Source organism: Schistocerca piceifrons, chromosome 1 (assembly GCF_021461385.2).
Source record: "Schistocerca piceifrons isolate TAMUIC-IGC-003096 chromosome 1, iqSchPice1.1, whole genome shotgun sequence".
NCBI classification, from domain to species: domain Eukaryota; kingdom Metazoa; phylum Arthropoda; class Insecta; order Orthoptera; family Acrididae; genus Schistocerca; species Schistocerca piceifrons.
The window spans coordinates 1221355304-1221377471 of record NC_060138.1 but is presented as its reverse complement, the minus strand read 5'-3'; the positions used below and the strand labels follow the sequence as shown (position 1 = coordinate 1221377471).

General features: G+C 40.2%; 1 protein-coding gene across 1 annotated transcript in view; it reads left to right on the top strand.

Annotated features, from left to right (window-relative positions):
* LOC124779545 (Down syndrome cell adhesion molecule-like protein Dscam2) overlaps nt 1-22168 on the top strand; it is a 291097-nt gene that overhangs the window by 118844 nt on the left and 150085 nt on the right. The window contains exons 9-10 of the mRNA XM_047253718.1: nt 13988-14126; nt 14229-14348. Of these exons, the coding sequence (XP_047109674.1) occupies nt 13988-14126; nt 14229-14348 (259 nt within the window). The remainder of the gene's footprint in view (nt 1-13987; nt 14127-14228; nt 14349-22168) is intronic.

Below are 22168 nucleotides of genomic sequence, written 5' to 3'. Positions count from 1 at the left end.
AGGAGAATTATGTAGGAATGTTATGAAAGAGGATCAGGTAGTGATAGTTGGTGTTAGAGCTGCACCTTGTTTAGATTGAAGTCAGCTGATAGGTATACCTTCTTAAAGGAAGTCCCTCTAACTAAGGGCTCACCTTCCAATTGCAGATGGAATTAGCATATTCCATCAAAATATAAGAGGCATTAGAGATGAAGTTAGTGAACTGCTTACAGATATTGACTCTGAAATTATTGATATATCATAGCACCACTGAAACAATTTGACAGTTCATTGGTTTCCATTACCAGGATACAGATTAGCTCACTGCTATTCAATGAGTTTCCTCTGTGGTGGGGAATTGGCTATGTCAACAGAAAACAGAATTCCATTTTAGTCCATAGACGTATCACAGCACTGCATTGAACAGATATTTCAATGTTGTGCAGGGGCAGTTGAATTTAGTGAAACTATACTTCTAATTGTTGTTTATAGGTCCCCTAACTCTGACTTCAGTGCATTTCTATTCAAGCTAGAGAGGGTCCTTGATTCACTTTGTAGGATGTACCAGAAATAAGTTATATGAGGCGACTTCAATACAAATTTTGTATATGATGGTGCAAGAAAAATGATGATGGTAGATTTCCTAAATTCATATTATCTGATGCAGATTGTGTCTTTTCCAACTAGGGTGCAGGGGAAGAGTAGCATAGCCATAGACAATATTTTTATTCATTCTTCATTACTAGATGGGCAGTCTTTTAGTAAAAGGGTGAATGGCCTTTCAGACCATCATGCACAAATTTTATCATTAAAAGACTTTTGTACTCAAACAAATGTCACAAATAAATACAAACTATGTAGGAAAGTTAATCCAACAGCAATAGAGAGTTTTTCTAAAACCTTATCAAGGAACAAGAGTGGCAGGATGTTTATAGTTCTGATAATAAAAATAATAAACATAATGCTTTCCTTAACACATTTCTCATGCTCTTTGAGAGTTGCTTTCTATTTGAACATTCTAAACGGGGCACTAGCAGTAATAGGCAGCCCAGGAGGCTGACTAGCGTGATAAGGACATCATGTAGAACAAAGTGGGAATTGTATCAAAATGTTAGAAGTAGTCACAATCAAGCTACACTAACCCATTACAAACAGTACTGTAAGGTTCCTAAAATATTATTAGGAAGGCAAAGAGTATGTGGTATGCAAATAGAAAAGCTCATTCACAGGATAAAATTAAAACAATGTAGTCAGTTGTGAAGGAAGTGTCTGGTCAGCAGTACAAGGTCAACGATATAAAGTCAGCTTGCAGTAAAAATATTTCTTTTACTGATAAATCAGATATATGTACAGTATTTAATAATAATTTTCTGAGTATTGCTCATGAATTAAATACAAATTTAGTTTGTAGAGGGAATCATCTAACATTCTTGGCAAATGACTTTCCTAGATTGATGTCTGAAATACTTGGCTGAGATACAGACAAGAGGGAGATTGAGTCTATAATTAAATCATGGAAGTCTAAGGACTCTCATGGTTATGATGGAGTGCCTAGAAGAATATTAAAGTACTGTAATGCACGTGTTAGCACTGCATTTAGCCAAATTTGTAATTTTTCTTTTAGGGATGGTCAATTTCCTGAGCGATTAAAGTACTCAGTAGTAAAGCTGCTTTATAACAAGGGAGAAAGGGATAATACAGATAATTTTAGACCTATTTCTGTGCCATCAGTGTTTGCTAAAGTTATTGAAAAGGCTGTGTATCTAAGGATAATTGATCGTTTTATATCATATGATTTGCTATCAAATGTACAGTTCGGCTTTAGAAATCGTTTAACTACTGAAAATGCTATATTTTATTTTCTGTGTGGGGTACTGGATGAGTTAAACAAGAGGTTTAGAATGTTAGGCATATTTTTTGATTTAACTAAATCATTTGATTGTGTTGATCACAAAATATTGCTCCAGAAGTTGGACCATTACTGAATACAGGGAGTAGATCACAATTTGATCAGAACAGACAGCAGAAGGTCATTAATCACAATGTTGAGAATGGCCATGATGATTCAGTGGGGTACAGTCAAGTAGAGGGGTGCCACAGGGATCAGTGTTGGGGCCACTCCTGTTCCTTATTTATATAAATTATATGCCCTCTAGTATTATAGGTAAATCTAAAATATTTCTGTTTGCTGTAGACACTAGCTTGGTAGTAAAGGATGTTGTGAAACATTGGCTCGGTTTCAGATAGTGCAGTTCATGACCTAAGTTCATTCATTGTAGAAAATAAACTAGCACTAAATCACAGTTTTTACAGTTTCTAACACACAGTTGAACAACACCTGACGTTTTAATTTCACATAATGGGCATATCTTGCCGTTGGTGGGGAGGCTTGCGTGCCTCAACGATGCAGATAGTCGTACCGTAGATGCAACCACAACGGAGGGGTATCTGTTGAGAGACCAGACAAACGTGTGGTTCCTGAAGAGGGGCAGCAGCCTTTTCAGCAGTTGCAGGGGCAACAGTCTGGATGATTGACTGATCTGGCCTTGTAACACTAACCAAAATGGCCTTGTTGTTGTGGTACTGCGATAGGCTGAAAGCAAGGGGAAACTACAGCCGTAATTTTTCCCAAGGGCATGCAGCTTTACTGTATGATTAAATGATGATGGCGTCCTCTTGGGTAAAATATTCCGGAGGTAAAATAGTCTCCCATTCGGATCTCTGGGCGGGGACTACTCAAGAGGACATCGTTATCAGGAGAAAGAAAACTGGCGTTCTACGGATTGGAGCGTGGAATGTCAGATCCCTTAATCGGGCAGGTAGGTTAGAAAATTTAAAAAGGGAAATGGATAGGTTAAAGTTGCATATAGTGGGAATTAGTGAAGTTCGGTAGCAGGAGGAACAAGACTTTTGCTCAGGTGAATACAGGGTTATAAATACAAAATCAAATAGGGGTAATGCAGGAGTAGGTTTAATAATGAATAAAAAAATTGGGGTACAGGTAAGCTACTACAAACAGCATAGTGAACGCATTATTGTGGCCAAGATAGACACGAAGTCCACGCCTACTACAGTAGTACAAGTTTATACGCCAACTAGCTCTGCACATGACGAAGAAATTGAAGAAATGTATGATGAAATAAAAGAAATTATTCAGATAGTGAAGGGAGATGAAAATTTAATAATCATGGGTGACTGGAATTTGAGTGTAGGAAAAGGGAGAGAAGGAAACGTAGTATGGATGGGGGCTAAGAAATGAAAGAGGAAGCCACCTCATAGAATTTTGCACAGAGCACAACTTAATCATAGCTAACACTTGGTTCAAGAATCATGAAAGAAGGTTGTATACATGGAAGAACCCTGGAGATACTAAAACGTATCAGAGAGACTATATAATGGTAAGACAGAGATTTAGGAACCAGGTTTTGAATTTTAAGACATTTCCAGGGCAGATGTGGATTCTGACCACAATCTAATTGGTTATGAACTGTAGATTAAAACTGAAGAAACTGCAAAAAGGTGAGAATTTAAGGAGATGGGACCTGGATAAACTGAAAGAACCAGAGGTTGTACAGAGTTTCAGGGAGAGCATAAGGGAACAGTTGACAGGAATCGGGGAAATAAATACAGTAGAAAAAGAATGGGTAGCTTTGAGGGATGAAATAGTGAAGGCAGCAGAGGATCAAATAGGTAAAAAGATGGGGGCTAGCAGAAATCCTTGCGTAACAGAAGAAATATTGAATTTAATTGATGAAAGGAGAAGATATAAAAATGCAGTAAATGAAGTAGGCAAAAAGGAATACAAACGTCTCAAAAATGATATCGACAGGAAGTGCAAAATGGCTAAGCAGCGATGGCTAGAGGACAAATGTGAGGATATAGAGGCTTATCTCACAGGGGTAAGATAGATACTGCGTACAGGAAAATTAAAGAGACCTTTGGAGAAAAGAGAACTACTTGTATGAATATCAAAGGCTCAGATGGAAACCCAGTTCTAACCAAAGAAGGGAAAGCAGAAAGTTGTAAGGAGTATATAGAGGGACTATACAAGGGCGATGTTCTTGAGGACAATATTATGGAAATGGAAGAGGATGTAGATGAAGATGAAATGGGAGATATGATACTGCGTGAAGAATTTGACAGAGCACTGAAAGACCTAAGTCGAAACAAGGCCCCGGGAGTAGACAACATTCCATTGGAACTATTGACGGCCTTGGGAGAGCCAGTCCTGACAAAACTCTACCATCTGGTGAGCAAGATGTATGAGACAGGCGAAATACACTCAGACGTCAAGAAGAATATTATAATTCCAATCCCAAAGAAAGCAGGTGTGACAGATGTGAAAATTACCTAACTATCAGTTTAATAAGTCACAGCTGCAAAATACTAACGCGAATTCTTTACAAACGAATGGAAAAACTGATAGAAGCCGACCTCGGGGAACATCGGTTTGGATTCTGTAGAAATGTTGGAACACTTGAGGCAATACTGACCTTGCGACTTATCTTAGAAGAAAGATTAAGGAAAGGCAAACCAACGTTTCTAGAATTTGTAGACTTAGAAAAAGCTTTTGACAATGTTGACTGGAATACTCTCTTTCAAATTCTGAAGGTGGCAAGGGTAAAATACAGGGAGCGAAAGGCTATTTAAATTTGTACAGAAAGCAGATGGCAGTTATAAGAGTCGAGGGGCATGAAAGGGAAGCAGTGGTTGGGAAGGGCGTGAGACAGGGTTGTAGGCTATCCCCGATGTTATTGAGCAAGCAATAAAGGAAACAAAAGAAAAGTTCAGAGTAGGTATTAAAATCCATGGAGAAGAAATAAAAACTTTGAGGTTCGCTGATGACATTGTAATTCTGTCATAGACAGCAAAGGACTTGGAAGAGCAGCTGAACGGAATGGACAGTGTCTTGAAAGGAGGATATAAAATCAACAAAAGCAAAACGAGGATAATGGAAAGTAGTCGAATTAAGTCGGGTGATGCTGAGGGAGTTAGATTAGGAAATGAGACACTTACAGTAGTAAAGGAGTTTTGCTATTTGGGGAGCAAAATAACCGATGATGATCGAAGTAGAGAGGATATAAAATGTAGACTGGCAATGGCAAGCAAAGCGTTTCTGAAGAAGAAAAATTTGTTAACATCGAGTATAGATTTAAGTGTCAGGAAGTCGTTTCTGCAAGTTTTTGCATGGAGTGTAGCCATGTATGGAAGTGAAACGTGGACGATAAATAGTTTAGACAAGAAGAGAATAGAAACTTTCGAAATGTGGTGCCACAGAAGAATGCTGAAGATTAGATGGGTAGATCACATAACTAATGAGGAGGTATTGAATAGAATTGGGGAGAAGAGAAGTTTGTGGCACAACTTGACTAGAAGAAGGGATCGGTTGGTAGGACATGTTCTGAGACATCAAGGGATCACCAATTTAGTATTTGAGGGCAGCGTGGAGGGTAAAAATCGTAGAGGGAGACCAAGAGATGAATACACTAAGCAGATTCAGAAGAATGTAGGCTGCAGTAGGTACTGGGAGATGAAGAAGCTTGCACAGGATAGAGTAGCATGGAGAGCTGCATCATACCAGTCTCAGGACTGAAGACCACAACAACAACAACAGAGGACATATGATTAGTGAAACTGACCAGTTCAGATTTCTAGGTGTTCAGATAGATAGTAAACTGTCGTGGAAAGCCCACGTTCATTATCTTGTTCAAAGACTTATTGCTGCATTATTTACTATTTGAATGGCATCTGAGGTGAGTGATCGTTCGGCACAGAAATTAGTCTACTTTGCTTATTTTCATTCTCTTATGTCATATGGTATTATATTTTGGGGTAACTCTTCCCATTCTAGAAGGATATTTTTTGCTCAGAAAGGGGCAGTTTGGGCAATATGTGGTGTAAGTTCATGAACCTTCTGTCGACTCCTGTTCACGAGTCTGGGTATTTTGGCATTGGCCTCTCAATACATATATTCCTTACTATCATTTCTTTTTGAGAATATTAGCTTATTTCCAAGAAACAGCAGCTTTCACTCAGTTAATACTCTGCAGAAATCAAACATGCATTTGGATCGGACCTGCTTAACTCTTGTGCAGAAAGGTGTGCAGTATACTGTTGAATCCATTTCAATAAGCTACCACTCTAATTCAAAAATCTTAGCAATAATCGTCACGCTTTCAAATCGAAATTGAAGAGTTTCCTCATGGGTCACTGCTTCTATTCTGTTGAGGAGTTCCTTGAAAAATTAAGCTGATTATTGTTGTATTGTTAATTGCGTTTACTTAAACTTATGGATTAACTTTTTTCAGGTTAATAATCATTTTATTTTTATCTGTTATTACTTACATGTTGTAATTTCGTGTACTGACACGTTCCATGACCTTGGAGGTTTGCTCCTCTATTTGGTCCTATGGAACTTGACTTGTAAATAAATAAATAAAAAACAATAGACTAACATTCCAAAAAAGGATTTTATCATACTAATAATAATAATAATAATAATAATAATAATACCACCCAACACCTTTTCACTCACTTGTCCATGAAACCCTCCACAGAACATTTGAACCAAAACTCAAATCAGGTGATCACCAAAGCTTTCAACCACTCTCTAACAGCTATTATATTTATATTCAACATTCTACAACTCAAACAGCCCACTCTCTACACATACACACACACACATACACACAATATAGGTAATGAACAGAAGTTAGTTTTCAACATGTATTTCATTTGGTTGGCAACACGTAGGTAAACAAACCAAACCAGAGGAAACACATAATGAATTCACAATACTTACGCCTTTAAAAGCACAGTTTTCGAACAAATATGTATAACTAGTGGCAAAAGAATAATAGTACACCACAAAAATAAAGTTAAATATGGTGAACAGTGTGAAGAATCACTTGTTTGGCTTAATAGCCAAAGAAATTGCTCTTGTACTCGTTTACGGGTTCTCTTCAGTGTGATGCAGTACGGCTTTTCGGTACCAGGCTTCTGAACCTCCAGCCAAATACTACAACAAGGCTTTTCAAAATTTCAATTAAATCCCCTTTGAGCACCTGCTGGAGTCCTTTTCGACAGACTTGCTCTGAGACCAGGTACCTGGGTAGAAATGTTGACGATATACTTGATGTGTAACTATTTCTATCTTGTTTTCATGAACTTTAATTATCACATGCTTCTCCTCAAAGACTCTCTCGTAATAACTCAATAAGTTATTCCTAGTCATATTCGATTAGATTTTCTAGTTCTTGCAATTTTTTTCGATAACGTCGGATTTCTCCGTAAAACCGATTTGAAAAATTGTGAGAGACCAGATTCATATCCTCCTCTTCACAATTAGACTGGTCGGTATGGATCTACAATATCTCCTGTGTTTCTCTTCTTCTTTCAATATTGACACCATTACTATTGCCCCTCGAACCAGCAAAGAGAGTAGGCTCGTCCAGAATTTGATCTTCACATCCCTCTCATCAAATATGTCCATTACCAAGATACTGTCACTCTCAAATCTTTTACAACAAAAAAATTGGTCTTTGTCGCTTCATTTCCAATGTCCAAGTGTAACTGAAGCTGTAATCTTACATTCCCGAAAAGTGCACCCACATCACCCATTATTATGCAGTTTTGTATGGGAAGAACCATCAGCTTGATCCCGTCTGTTAATTGATTAATCAAGGATATGTACTATACACTCACTGACGCACCGGCGTCGAGAGTTGCTTCAGTCAGAATTCCAGTAACATGTACTGCGACAACTGATAAAGACACTTTGAGATGCATCTTTCCACAGTTATGAATATTGAGTCCAAGATTCTCCGTTGTATCCATACTGTTCTCGTATTGGAAGAAAAAAAAATGGCTCTGAGCACTATAGGACTTAACTTCTGAGGTCATCAGTCCCCTAAAACTTAGAACTACTTAAACCTAACTAACCTAAGGACATCACACATATCCATGCCCGAGGCAAGATTCGAACCTGCGACCGTAGTGGTCGCGCTGTTCCAGGCTGTTGCGCCTAGAACCACTCTGCCACAACGGCCGGCCTAACGGAAAAAATTTAGCTCATTATGTTGGCCTTATCCCTCATAAGCCATAGACCTTACCGTTGGTGGGGAGGCTTGCGTGCCTCAACGTTACAGATAGCTATACTGTAGGTGCAACCACAATGGAGGGGTAACTGTTGAGAGGCCAGACAAACGTGTGGTTCCTAAAGAGGGGCAGCAGCCTTTTCAGTAGTTGCAGGGGCAACAGTCTGGTTGATTGACTGATCCGGCCCTGTAACACTAACCGAAACGGCCTTGTTGTTGTGGTACTGCGAACGGATGAAAGCAAGGGGAAACTACAGCTGTAATTTTTCCCGAGGGCATGCAGCTTTACTGTATGATGATGATGGCGTCCTCTTGGGTATAATATTCTGGAGTAAAATAGTCCCCCATTCGGATCTCCGGGCAGGGACTACTCAAGAGGACGTCGTTATCAGGAGAGAGATTACTGGAGGGCAGTGTGGAGGGTAAAAATCGTAGAGGGAGACCAAGAGATGAATACACTAGGCTGCAGTAGGTACTGGGAGATGAAGAAGCTTGCACAGGATAGAGTAGCATGGAGAGCTGCATCAAACCAGTCTCAGGACTGAAGACCAGAATAACAACATGTTGGCCCTAGTCTCTTCGGTCAACTGCAGTCTTGGATCTAAATCCAGTTACTTTTGCTTTAAAACAGAGGTACTATCTCCCCTGTCGTATCAGAGAATGTCTGTTCTCTCCGTGGACTATTCATCTGCTGATAAGGCATGTTTCATACATTATTTGGCCCATATTATGATTCTAATCACAATAATCTGGATGGTTTTTCCTTTCAGTATGATTCCACCGACCACAGTTCATATAGAATGCATACGGACCACCATTTGCTTTAAAAATTTTCATAGTACCTCATGTATCAAGCCAAGATTCGGTGACGGCTTATTCAAATCCTCGTGCTGGGCTGACTCCTTAACTCCATTCATATCGGTTCCTCGGGCACCTCCAGTTTGTCAATATGTGCCGTTATATCTTAACCTAGCCTCTTCGTGGACAAGATCTATAAATTCGAGGACAAAGTTTCTAAGTTCAGACACATGGAGCAATTTATCTTTTATGTCAAGTGGAAATTTAGCCTTTATGATTCTATTAATATCCACATGTGCTATCGGAGCAGTCCAACATTTCCCTTGTTGAGATATTTCTCAACGTATCTTCATAGCATCCCACTACGGAATGAAAACGGCTCTCGGTTCGAAACTTATATGATAACGTGTTTCACTCGTCGCTCTTGATTCCGCGTAATGTTCCACTGCGACTGACAGCAATAATTCCCTTCATTTTATATATAAGGTTCTACAATTTTTTGTACTTTGTGTAGCTGCTCCTGAGTCCGTTTAGGCCAAGTCTTACCTAAGAATGGTTTTTCAAACGCTTCATGACTTGCACAAGATTCTATGACATCAGTTTGCGTAACGAGCCTTCTCCTTGGATGTATCCAGACACATCACTTATCTTTTGGCGTTCGGACCATAAACGAGGCACTACATTTCTAAATTCTTCTATAAAGACAACAGGATTCATTCTTCGTCGTTCTGGGATAAGGGGCTGAATCTGTCTATTTACTACAGTCTTTTCCAGATTCTTCTTCCAGTAACAAATATTCGGACCAGTTTGATGTTTCATCTGTTCTATTTCCCGTTTTAATCCATTGTCAGGGTGCAGGATAAGTTTTGGAAGTTTTTCTACAGTAGATTTAATGCTTTGAAAAATATGAGCAGAGCTCTGTTCGTTTTTGGTCTCAACCCATTCATTGAGCTTGACTGAGTCAATTCTCGTGCTCTCTTCGAGCTTTCACGTGATGGCCAGAGTTTATCTGAGCCATCTTATCTGCTAATTCTTCTACAGTTTGTTCGATCTTTCCCTGATGCGTTTGGTACATCAGCAGAAAGTTTTCTCATTTTTGAGGAAAAGTACCTCTTTGGACTTTTGCATCTCTTTTACCTATCGGTTGGTTGCTAAGCCTTTCACTCGTTCTAACTCTTCAGGTTGCTGTTTAGCTATATCACCTATTTCACTGACTTTTGCAGACATACCGGGTTGCTGAGCGGCTATTCAATTACTTTTACGTAGTTTAGTACTTATATTTGCCAGTATACCTATCAGTTGGGACCCACTGTTAAAATCTAATTCTTGTATCTGGAATTTCCTGTATATCATCACTCGGTGGCGTTCTTAAGGATTTTTTTTTTTAGTTGGTGGTAAGGTCTCATGAGACAAAGCTGCTGAGGTCATCGGTTTCTAAGCTTACGTACTACTTAATCTATCCTAAAGTAACGCTAAGGACAGCACGCACACCTATGCCCAAGGGAGGACTCGAACCTCCAACTGGGGAAACATCATGGACCGGACTTTCTACATCACTATCAGTCACCGTGGAATCGGATCTCTTTTGATTTGCAGACACAGGACTGGCTTCTACATTGCTTAAAAATTCCATTTGACATTTCCTGGGTATTCATTTTTAATTGAGAGTGAGTGAGTACCATGAAGTTTCCCTTCTGCACTATTCAACTATGTCACTACACTCAAAAAATACCATAAAATAATACAAGAATGCGTACACAATATGTTGTGGCACTGATGAAGAGTGTAGTTCTATCTAAAAATCAGGAAGAGAATACTCAAGTGACGATAGGTCTAATTATACTAACAGAAATTATTCAGTCAAATCTCTGCCAGTGAACTTAGCTACGGTCTAATGGTAATGTTGTGATAAGGTATTCACAAACTGACACAGCTGAAAGCGGTAATAGTAAATACAAGCGCTTGCCTTTAATCAACTTTATGGCTGCGAAGAGTAGGCTGCGAAGCAAATGCACGTCTCCCGTCTGCTTCAGTAGTCATTCTCACAGTTACTTTCAAGAGCATCCAACAGAAACATTTACAAGATTATATACTAAGTATCCTTTACAGTGTACAACAATGAAGAGAATGATAATAGTTTATTAAAAAGTATCTTCATTTGTTACACACATTGACTCATCACATTCGTCCTGTTTTCTGTCGCCACGTGCGTTAGCTCTCCCTTTACCGAAATACGTATGTATATATGTGTCTATTTGTGTGTTGGTTTGCTATTTGGCAACTAAACTGTATGTATCTACAACAAAGAACATGTGATGCATAAGGCCAAGTGGATTGACTAGCAAGTCAGTCAGGCTACACAGCACACTCTCACAAACCCCACACCATTTAATGCTGAGAAAATTATAAAATTCGAAGTAACTCGACATTTCAACTGTTGAATCAATAGTTGACTAAATCTTTCGTATTCTACTGTTCAGGTGCGCGTTAGACATTAGCACGAAATGCACAACTCAACACCGACAAATCGCAGCTTGATACAGCGTCATTTGCACTTGCCATGTATGAAATAAAAGGAGACTGCACGCTGTACCCCAAGTTCTTTCCTTAGTTCTGCATTTCCTATTTTATCTTTCCTTGTACAGCCTTTCACCTATGTGGGGAACTTAAATTCTGCTGTTTTAAGTTGTCTTAGGTATTTTTAATCTAATGTCCAACTATCTGGTCCATGTAGTACTGTTGTTCATGCCATGAATCTATTAAATTTCATTTATTACTTATTGTTCCCATTATCGCTCCGAAAGGTGTTGATTTTCTCATTTACGTCTTTCTCTTCATCGAAAGCTGTGTCACATAGTAGACTCTGGAAATGGGACACCTGTTTCATTATTATTCTATTTTATTGACGATTGTCTTAGAGGATATTTTCCTGAAAAAGGCTATTGTTTTCGTTTTTGTCGTTGATATCTTCAGGTTATAATTTAGGCTTACATTGTTTGTATATATAACACTGCTAATAATTTGTCTTCATGGTCCTATGTGATTACCTGGTTGTTGATAAATAGCACCCAATTCAGAAATTTATGTGTTGCACTTTTTACACCTTGAGGTATGTGTGTGTGAATTTCTAAGGGACCAAACTGCTGAGGTCATCGGTCCCTAGACTTAAACACTACTGAAACTAAATTAAACTAACTTATGCTAAGAACGACACACACACACACATGCCCGAGGGAGGACTCGAACCTCCGGCGGGAGGGGTCGCGCAGTCCGTGACATGGCGCCCCAGACCGATCGGCCACTCCGCACGGCCCTTGAGGTATTCTGTCCTTCATCCATTCCCTGACTAGGTCGCCGATAATGAACAGTGTTGGTGACATACAACAACCTTGTCTTACTGCCCGCTTTATCTCTATTTCTGGTATCAGCTCTTTGCCAATATCTATTCTTATTTTGATGTTTTTGTATAAATCCTAACATATTTTTAATCTCCTAGCTGAGGAAACGTCTTTTCTCCAATATTGATCAGAATTTTTCGGTGAAGATATTTCTTTCATAGCTCCTGGATTTCACACCTACAGGAAATAGGCTGCCAGGGAGACCCAAGAAGCGTTGGAGGGATGGACTCCATGAAGATTTAAATCAAGTGTCAATAGATGTGAACGGATGGCGGATAGTAGAAATGGACAGAATACAGTGGAGGAGGAAACTAGTAGATGCGTGCGGTCCACTGGGCCTGATCACGTAGTAGTAGTAGTAGTAGTAGTAGTAGTAGTAGCCCTACAGTGTTAGATGCGTTTCGAAACTGAGTTCTCGTATGGCTTGCATACTTTGTTTCAAAGTGAAAACATTAACGTCACGGGATCTTCCTTTACAGAAGTTTCCTTCCTGTTCTAATAACACTGAATCAGAGATGTTTAGAAGACTTTTAGTTATTATTCATTACTGAAATTTCTTTGCAAGTCGTTATTATCAGACTAAGATGTAAAAGCTTACTCTTGATCGTACGATTGATTGCATTCGATGTCGCTTCTAGGTGTTTCCTTAAACCGTGTCCTGATTTCCATTATGACATTGTCTCGGTCTTTTCTTATCTCTTGAGGTCCATAAACATACCCCGTTGATCCAGCTATCATCCGTTCGCCAGACTACATGTCACAGCCACACATTTTCATTACATTAATATATGTGTCTTCCACACCATCTGTTGCTTAATCCTTTTGTTCGATTCTGTCTGTTACTCACTGAGAAGCTTACGATTTTGAAGGGCATTATTCACTTCGATAAATCATTGTCAGAGGTGAAAGAGACATAAGAAACAAAAAATAATCACTGGACTGTCGGGATCAGTCCTCTGCCCTTTGTGTTTGTAGTCTGTCTCTTATCCACTGACGCACGTGTACGTAAAATGGAACGTGAAATTATTAAGGTACTGGACTCGTGTTTACTGTCCCCATCGGTCTGTCTCGCTTCGTCTGGACAAAGGCGTATACGCACACGACCATCGACCTGGTGTAACAAGACACGTGTTTCATCCACCTGCTTCATCCGACCACACAACCCCTTTCTACTGTTCCATGGTCCAATCTCGAGGATCCCGTGCGTACTGAAATCGCAAAAGACGATACCGTTTGGTCAATATTGAAATTGGTCTCCGGCGGAGCACCATGTAGAAAAATATGCTCTGAACGGAGTGCTCCGAAACACTTGTGCCACCACCAGCACTGTGTTCTATCGTCAGACAGACCACGGATGCTTTACTGAGGGGCAACCCTCCGATTTTAGTTTTCTGTGATGATATGAGGACGTTTACCCCTTGACATCTGTTCGCGCATTCACCGTCCTTCAATCACCTTTCATAGGCGTTAAGGAGAACAGCACTGGAAAAGCTTATCAGCTTCTCTGTTGTCCCAGTCGCCGCACCTGCTCTCTATCAAACTCCCTTTCGTCAGTGAATGTCCTCATTTTTTCGTCATTTGTGGGCCTTATCGTCACTAGAATGATTCCCCATTCATCTACGCTGCAGTCGTGTACTTTCCCTGCTGCAACATGTCTCAGTAACGCTCTTTCACGGAGGACAGAGACTCATCGGTGAATATAACTGTGTTTTGCAGGTTACTGAGAAACAAGTGAGTGAGTTCCTCAGCGTGTTGCTGTTCAACAAAGTCTCCTCACACCACAGTGGGACGTACACTTGCGTCGCGTCCAATAATGCAGCGAGCGCCAACCACTCTGCGCAACTGCAGGTCAATGGTAAGTCTGAAGATTAAGCTGTAAATCCAGATATTTATGGAACAGCACATGTTTAATGAAAACTAGCAGTACATCAGCCCGTGTGTTGTTACTCTGTTGCAGTGTCCCCTCAGTGGCTGGTGGAGCCCCACGACTCGTCCGCCCTCTCTGGGAGTCCACTGTCCGTCCACTGCCAAGCTCAGGGCTTCCCCCAGCCAGTCACCTCCTGGTTGCGCGGACAAGGTGAGAACACAAATGCTTCGTGCACAGATTAGATTAGATTAGTTTTTCGTTCCATAGATCCGTGCTGAGGAGATCCTCGTGGATGTGGAACAAGTCAAATTTATTTATTTATTTCTTTAAGCTGAAATAACAATACTAATAGTATGAATATATACAATACCACATCATTTGTTTCTATTAAAAAATTCGTCAATGGAGTTCAAGGAGTTGGCCACTAGTAAGTCTTTCAGGCTCCTTTTAAACCGATCTTTATTTGTAACTAAATTTTTTTTATATTTGCTGGCAAATTATTTAAGATGAGTGCTCCTGAGTAGTGGACCCCTATTTGAACTAAAGTAAGTGCTTTTAAGTCGTTGTGCAGATCATTTTTTTTCTGGTATTGTGTGTATGAACTGAGCTGTTTGTTGGAAAAAGAGATATGTTATTTAGGACAAATTTCATTAAGGAGTAAATATACTGAGAGGCAGTAGTTAGTATACCCAGTTCTTTGAAGAGGTTTCTACAGGACATCCGTAAATTTACTCCACAAATAATACGTATTACACGCTTTTGGACTCTGAAAACTTTTGTTTGACTTGAAGAGTTACCCCAAAATATTATACCATATGACATTATGGAATGAAAGGAGGCAAAGTATGGAAGCTTTTACATTTTTATGTCGCCTATGTCTGCTAACACTCGAATTGTAAATACAGATTTGTTAAGGCGTTTCTGCAGTTCTGTGGTGTGCTCCTAACAACTGAATTTATTATCAAGTTATAATCCCAGGAATTTCAGACTGTCAACCTCTTCTACCTGCTCTTCTTCATACTTTATGCATATGCTGGGTGGAAACCTCTTACAGGTTCTGAATTGCATATAGTGAGTCTTTTCGAAGTTTAATGTCAGTGAACTGGCTTTAAACCATCTATTAATATGCATGAAAATATCATTAGCAGATCTTTCTAGAACTACACTCGACATATTATTTATTGCAATACTTGTGTCGTCTGCAAACAAAACGAACTCTGCTTCTGGCAGTGTAACTGATGAGAGGTCATTAATGTAAACAAGAAAAGCAACGGCTCTGAGATGGATCCTTGTGGGCCACCACATGTAATTTCTTCCCATTCTGATGATGACTGATGACTTAATTCACTAGTCCCTCGCACTGACACCCTTCGTTTCCTGTTAGCGACGTATGACTTCAACCATTTTGCAGCACTGCCCGTGACACCATAGAATTCTAAGTTATTTAAGAGGATGTTCTGGTTCACACAGTCGAATGCCTTTGACAACTCACAGAAAACACCTGCTGCTTGTAACTTGTTATTTAATGAATTTAGTACATTTTCACTGTAGGTGTAAATAGCCTTCTCGACATCAGAACCCCTCAGAAATCCAAACTGTGTTCTTAATATGTTATTTGTGGTCAGATGGTTGAGAAGCTGCCTGTACATTACTTTTTCTAAAATTTTTGAGAATGCTGGAAAAAGTGAAATCGGTCTGTAGTTTGATGGCATCTCTTTATCCCCTTCCTTGAATAGAGGCTTAACATCTGCATATTTTAGCCAGTCCGGAAATGTCCCAGTTATAATTGACTGGTTACACAAGTAACTCAGAACTGTACTAAACTCACAAGAACATACCTTAATTAACTTTGTTGATATTTCATCGTAACCACTAGAATGCTTTGTTTTTAAAGATTTTACTGTGGAAGTTTTTTTTCTTTTGGTGAAGTGAGTGACATATTCATGTACCTGAAGCTATTTGTAAAGGCTAGTTTCAGATATTCAAGGGCATTATTTACTGATCCTGACACTATCAGAATGGAGCAATCATCATCTTCTCCTTCAGCTCCTTCTGCTTCATCAACCTCCTCATTTTTTTTCATGGCTTTATGCTTCCAAATCTTCACAGTAGTCTTTGTACTCTTATCATATTCTTCATCGTCATCATCTTCCACTTTTTTTTCTTAGTTGATCCTGAGATCCATTCTGTTCAAATACGAATTCTAAAAGCATCCTCAGTAGTCGAATAGTAACTGATCCGTCGATTTGTAGAGAAAAGTCAGTTTCGCAGCCCTTTTCTCTTTCATACGTCTTTTCATTTCTTATATCTAAGGGCATACCCAGCCGTCCTTTCGGGAATTTCATTTCACTGTTTCAGTATCTCTTTTGACCTCTTTCCTCGAAGTAAAATTCCCACAAGCATGCAATAGCACATGGTCTGATATCAGTTAAGAGAATTTCTTTTGTGTGTCCTCTCCGATTGTCTAAGTGTGGTGGAGAGGTTCTTGCGTGCTCTTTTATGACCGAGTGCTACGCTCGCTCCTGAAAGTGCCACCGAAGGCAGACACGTCAAGGGGCAGAAGCGAGACAGGAAATAGCGTGCAACGTAGGGTGGGAGAACAACAGTAAAGTGAACTCCATAGGTGGGGCGAAACCAGTCCCTCTAGGAGAATCAACTGTGATACGAGACGCAGATAAAGACGACTCATTACTCACACTGAAAGCAGCTGCTTATCACGGACTAGGAAACATCACAATTCCCAAGTCCTCCATAGTTCAGGTTTCGCATCGGATTAACCCCATAATTGAATTTTTGTATGAAAATTTTTTGCATGCGAGAGGGAGGGGTCAGTAAAGAACCTGTATACACAAAAGTCAAATAAACGGATAAATTTATAACAAAATGAGGCAACTGTCATGAGATTAACGATTTGCCGACTTTATTACATCTACATCTTTGTGGATACTCTGCAAATCACATTTAAGTGCCTAACAGAGGGCTCATCGAACCAGCTTCACAATGCTCTATTATTCCAATCTCGAATAGCGGTCGGAAAGAACGAACACCTATATCTTTCCGTGCAAGCTCTGATTTCCGTTATTTTATCGCGGTGATCGTTTCTTCCCGTGTCGGTCGGCGTCAACAAAATATTTTTCACATTCGGAAGAAAAAGTTCGTGATTGGAATTTTATGAGAAAACTCCGTCGCAACGAAAAACCCTTTGCTTTAATGATGTCCAACCCAAATCCTGTAACATTTCAATGACACTCTCTCCCGTATTTAGCGATTATACAAAACATGCTGCCTTCTTTGAACTTTGTCGATGTACTCCGTCAATCCTACCTGGTAAGGATCCCACACTGCGCAGCAGTATTCTAAAAGAGGTCGGACAAGGGTAGTGTAGGCAGTCTCCTTAGAAGATCGGTTATATTTTCTACGTGTCTTGCCAGTAAAACGCAGTCTTTGGTTAGCCTTCCCCAGAACGTTTTCTGTGTGTTCCTTCCAATTTAAGTTGTTCGTAATTGTAGTTCCTAAGTATTCCGCCGATTTTAAGGCCTTTAGATTTGACTGCTTTACCGTGTAACCGAAGTTTGTGTTCCTTTTAGCACTCGTGAGGATGACGTCACACTTTTCGTTATTTAGGGTCAACTGCCAATTTTCGGACCATTCAGATATCTTTTCTAAATTGTTTTGCAATTTGTTTTGCTCTTCTAATGACTTCATTAGTCGAGAAACGACAGCTTCATCTGCAAACAACCTAAGACGGCTGCTCAGATTGTCTCCCAAATCGTTTATATGGATAAGGAACAGAAAAGGGCCTACACACTACCTTAGAGATCGCCAGGAATCACTTCTGTTTTACTCGATTCCTTTTCGTCAATTACTTCGAACATGACCTCTCTGGCAGGAAATCACGAATCCAGTCACATAACTGAGACGATATCCCATAAGCATGCAATTTCACTACAACCCGCTTGTGTGGTACAGTGTCAAAAGCCTTCCGGAAAGCCTGAAATACGGAATCGATCTGAAATCCCTTGTCAATACCACTCAGCACTTAATGTGAATAAAGACCTAGTTGTGTTTCACAAGACGATGTTTTCTAAAACCTTGTTGACTGTGTGTCAATAGATCGTTTTCTTCGAGGTAACGCATAATTTTCGAATACAGTATATGTTCCAAAATCCTGCTGCATATCGACGTTAATGATACGCGCCTGTAATTTACTGGATTACTGCTACTACCTTTCTTGAATATTTGTGTGACCTGTGCAACTTTGTAGTCTTTGGGTACGGATCTTTCGTCGAGCGAACGGTTGTATGTGATTTTTAAGTATGGAGCTAATGCATCAGCAAACTCTGAAAGGAACCTAATTGGTATACAGTCTGTACCAGAAGACTTGCTTTTATTAAGTGATTTAAGCATCTTCAATACTCTGAGGATGTTTACTTCTACTTTACTCATGTTGGCAGCTGTTCATGATTCGAATTCTGGAATATTTACTTCGTCTTCTCTTGTGAAGGCATTTCGGAAGGCTGTGTTTAGTAACTCTGCTTTGGCAGCACTGTCTTCGATAGTATCTCCATTGCTGTTGCGCAGAGAAGGTATTGCTTCTTTCTTGCCGCTAACATTCTTTACATACGATCAGATTCTCCTTGGATTTTCTGCCAGGTATCGAGACAACATTTCGTTGTGGAAACTGTTATAAGCTAAATTTCGAGCTTCTGTAAAAGATCGCCAACCTTGGGGATTTTGCGTTTGTTTAAATTTGTCATGTTTGTTTCGTTGTTTCTGCAGCAGTCTTGTGACCCGTTTTGTGTACCAAGGAGGACCAGCTCCGTCGTTTGTTAATTAATTCGGTATAAATCTCTCAATTGCTGCCGATACTGTTTTGAATTTATGCCACATCTGGTCTCCTCTTATATTATTAATTTGGAATGAGTGGAGATTGTCTCTCAGGAAGGCGTCAAGTGAATTTTTATCTGCTTTTGAGAATAGTATATTTTTCGTTTATTTTTGGAGGATTTGGGGGGTTACAATATTCAATGTCGCTTCGACCACCCTATTTCCACTAATCCCTGTATCCGTTTTGATGCCCGTAGGGTAGAAATTCCAAAAAATACCAAATTATAGTCAAAAACAGAATTTAGTAGGTGACTACAAGGAACAGCAAAACGATTTAGATCAAAATTTCCTCTAGGTTTATTGATTGGAATCTCTAACTGAACGTGCATAAATGCTATACAATTCCCGTAAGCAAGAGGAAGAGCAACGCATTATAGCGAAAGTGGTAAATTTTCTGTTGTCTGTCACATCTCGTAAATGGCTGTGGGTAGTACTATGGAGCATTAATTAATAGAAAATAACGCGCCGCACCCTACCCCCGTCACTGTTTTTCTGCACTGATCCTTACATCGTTATTCGGACTATAAATAGAGTACGGCTATATCGTTATCCACATATGGCTACTTAAATTGACCAGATACACTAAACCAGCAATTATCGTGCATATAACTATGACGGTATTATTCGTCCGAATGATCGAAAGTTACTAGGCTCATATTTGGCCCTTAATAGTCCATTAATCTTGTCAGAGTTACATGTACACCAGCTCTCACTTACTCACTGTTGCTGATGTTTCAAGATTCATTCGTGAACGAGTCATAATTTTAATACACGTTTTATACAGACCATAGCTATCATACCGTCTTGTAGTTAATTTAAATATCCTGTTTCCCAAAATTATTAAATTTTCAATCCGGTGCTTTACTAAGCACGTGACGTGTAATCTTCTGCACATTATCCATGTCTGAAAGTTAATGGAATTCAGCTCCGACAGTTGCCTGCGTAGATGAAGTAACAGATAAGCATATCAGAACTACTAAAATATAAGTAACCGTAATATTAGCGGTCTTGGCAAAATGTTTACCCGGCACAGCTAACACTAGCACATGTCATAATCGATCTTGGACACGAAATACAACGGATTATCCTTGCGGAAGGATGTTATTCCCGCATTACCAACCTGGCTCATTGTTGACCGGGTTTCAACGATGCATCTTGTGGCTAGGAAAGATAGTGTACCGGCGGTAGAGGGTATAATTCAATCTTTTGATCCCTTTCAAACAAATTCGTGAAATCAGAAGCGCAAAACATTCAGTCGAAGGCTTAGACTGTCTGAGATTACGGTCAAGTGCGGTGCAGCCGGTAAGGAAACAAGATTAGAGTCTGATATAATCGATATAGTTTCAGAATTCGGAGACGTATTTCTAAGATCGTGATATTTCGAAAGTGCAGAGGAGAGTCACTCTGAACTTACGAGTGCCGTTTGCTAATACGAGGGTTGGAACTTTAATAGTGGCAACTATTTATTTATAACTCGTACAAAATAGATACGTCTTTCAAAGTTTTACTGACCTTCAAAGTAGTCACCAGCATTGTGTATAAAGCGTTGCCAGCGATGTGGAAGTCGTAGGATACTCTTAGCAGTGCCAGTTGTGTTAACATTTCGAGCGGCGCAGTCTATTGCCCGACGAATTTGTAGCAATTGTGAAGCGAATGCCGTGAAGTGTTTCCCTCAGTTAGAAATCGAGTTGAACTTACAAATGCTTAAGTCAGGGAAGTACAGCAGGTGGTATAGCACTTAGCAGCCCCATCAGTCAAACAAATCAATAACAGCTTGCACTGTACGTGCTTGAGCGTTGTCCTGCAAAATGATGGTCAGGTCGTGCAGAAAGTCTCATCACTTCTGTGTCTAAAGTGGTCGTCGGTTGTGTCCCAAAAATGAACAGCGTTTCACTGGCACTGCTAAGAGTATCCTACGACTTCCACATCGCTGGTAACTGGTTATACACTGTGCTGCTGACTACATTGAAGATCAGTGCCGTAAATAAATAGTTGCCACTATTAAAGTTCCAACCCTCATAAAACCGGCTTTGTTCTCCAGAAATCCAGTCGGTTAAGTTTAAAGAATTGACATTCAAGGACCAAGAATTCAGGTATTCTCGTTGTATATACTAAGTGATCAAAAGTATCCGGACATTAATACAGGGTGTGTTCGTCCCTTGCCTTTATGACGGCTTGAACTCTGTTAGCTACATACATTTTTAGTATTGTGTCTGAATGTGTGTGAAGTAATAGCAGGCCTATCTTCCTCAGGGGTCGAAATCAGGAAAGGCAGTGATGTTTGCCGCTGGGGTCTGGAGCGAAGTACACTTCTAACGCATCCCAGAGGTGATCCACTGGATTCAGGTGGGGACTTTGGACAGGCCAGTCCATTGCAGGAATGTTATTGTCCACAAACCATTACCTCACAGGCTCTGCTTTACGACAGGCTGCGCCGTCAAACAGATACAAACTGCCATCGTTTCTGATTTGTTCCTCTACTGTAGCTGTACACAGTGGTATAAAATGTGATGATATTGTGTCACAGGAAGCGTTTTCGTAAGCTTAATAAGGGGAGCACAACCTAACAATCAAAAACACCCCTTCACCATAACACCACATCCTCCGTACTTCACTATTGACATGACTCATGTTGGCAAGTAATGTAATCCAGCTGTCTCTAATAACCTCGTTGTCGACGGAACGTTAGACCCCAATCTTCTTTTCTTCCTTCGTTCTCCAGGCATTTTCCAAACCGATCGGATTGCCAAATAGCAGAGCGTGATTCATCACTCCAAATCTCACGTTTCCAGTCATTCACTGTCCTGTGACGTATCTCTACACACCACCTCAAGTGTCGCTTACCATTGACAACACAAATTTCGGATTATAAGGAACTGCTCGACCACTCTACCCTACAGCCCGCCCGGCTAGCCGTGCGGTCTAACGCGCTGCTTCCCGAGCGGGAATGCGTGCCTGTCCCCTGCACGAATTCGCCCGGCGGATTAGTGTCGGGGTCCAGAGTGCTGGCCAGCCAGTGGATGGTTTTTAAGGCGGTTTTCCATTTACCTCGGCGAAAGCGGGCTCGTTCCCCTTATTCCACCTCACACTGTGCCGGTGATTGCTGTGCAACCACTGTCTCCACGTACGCGTACACCATCATT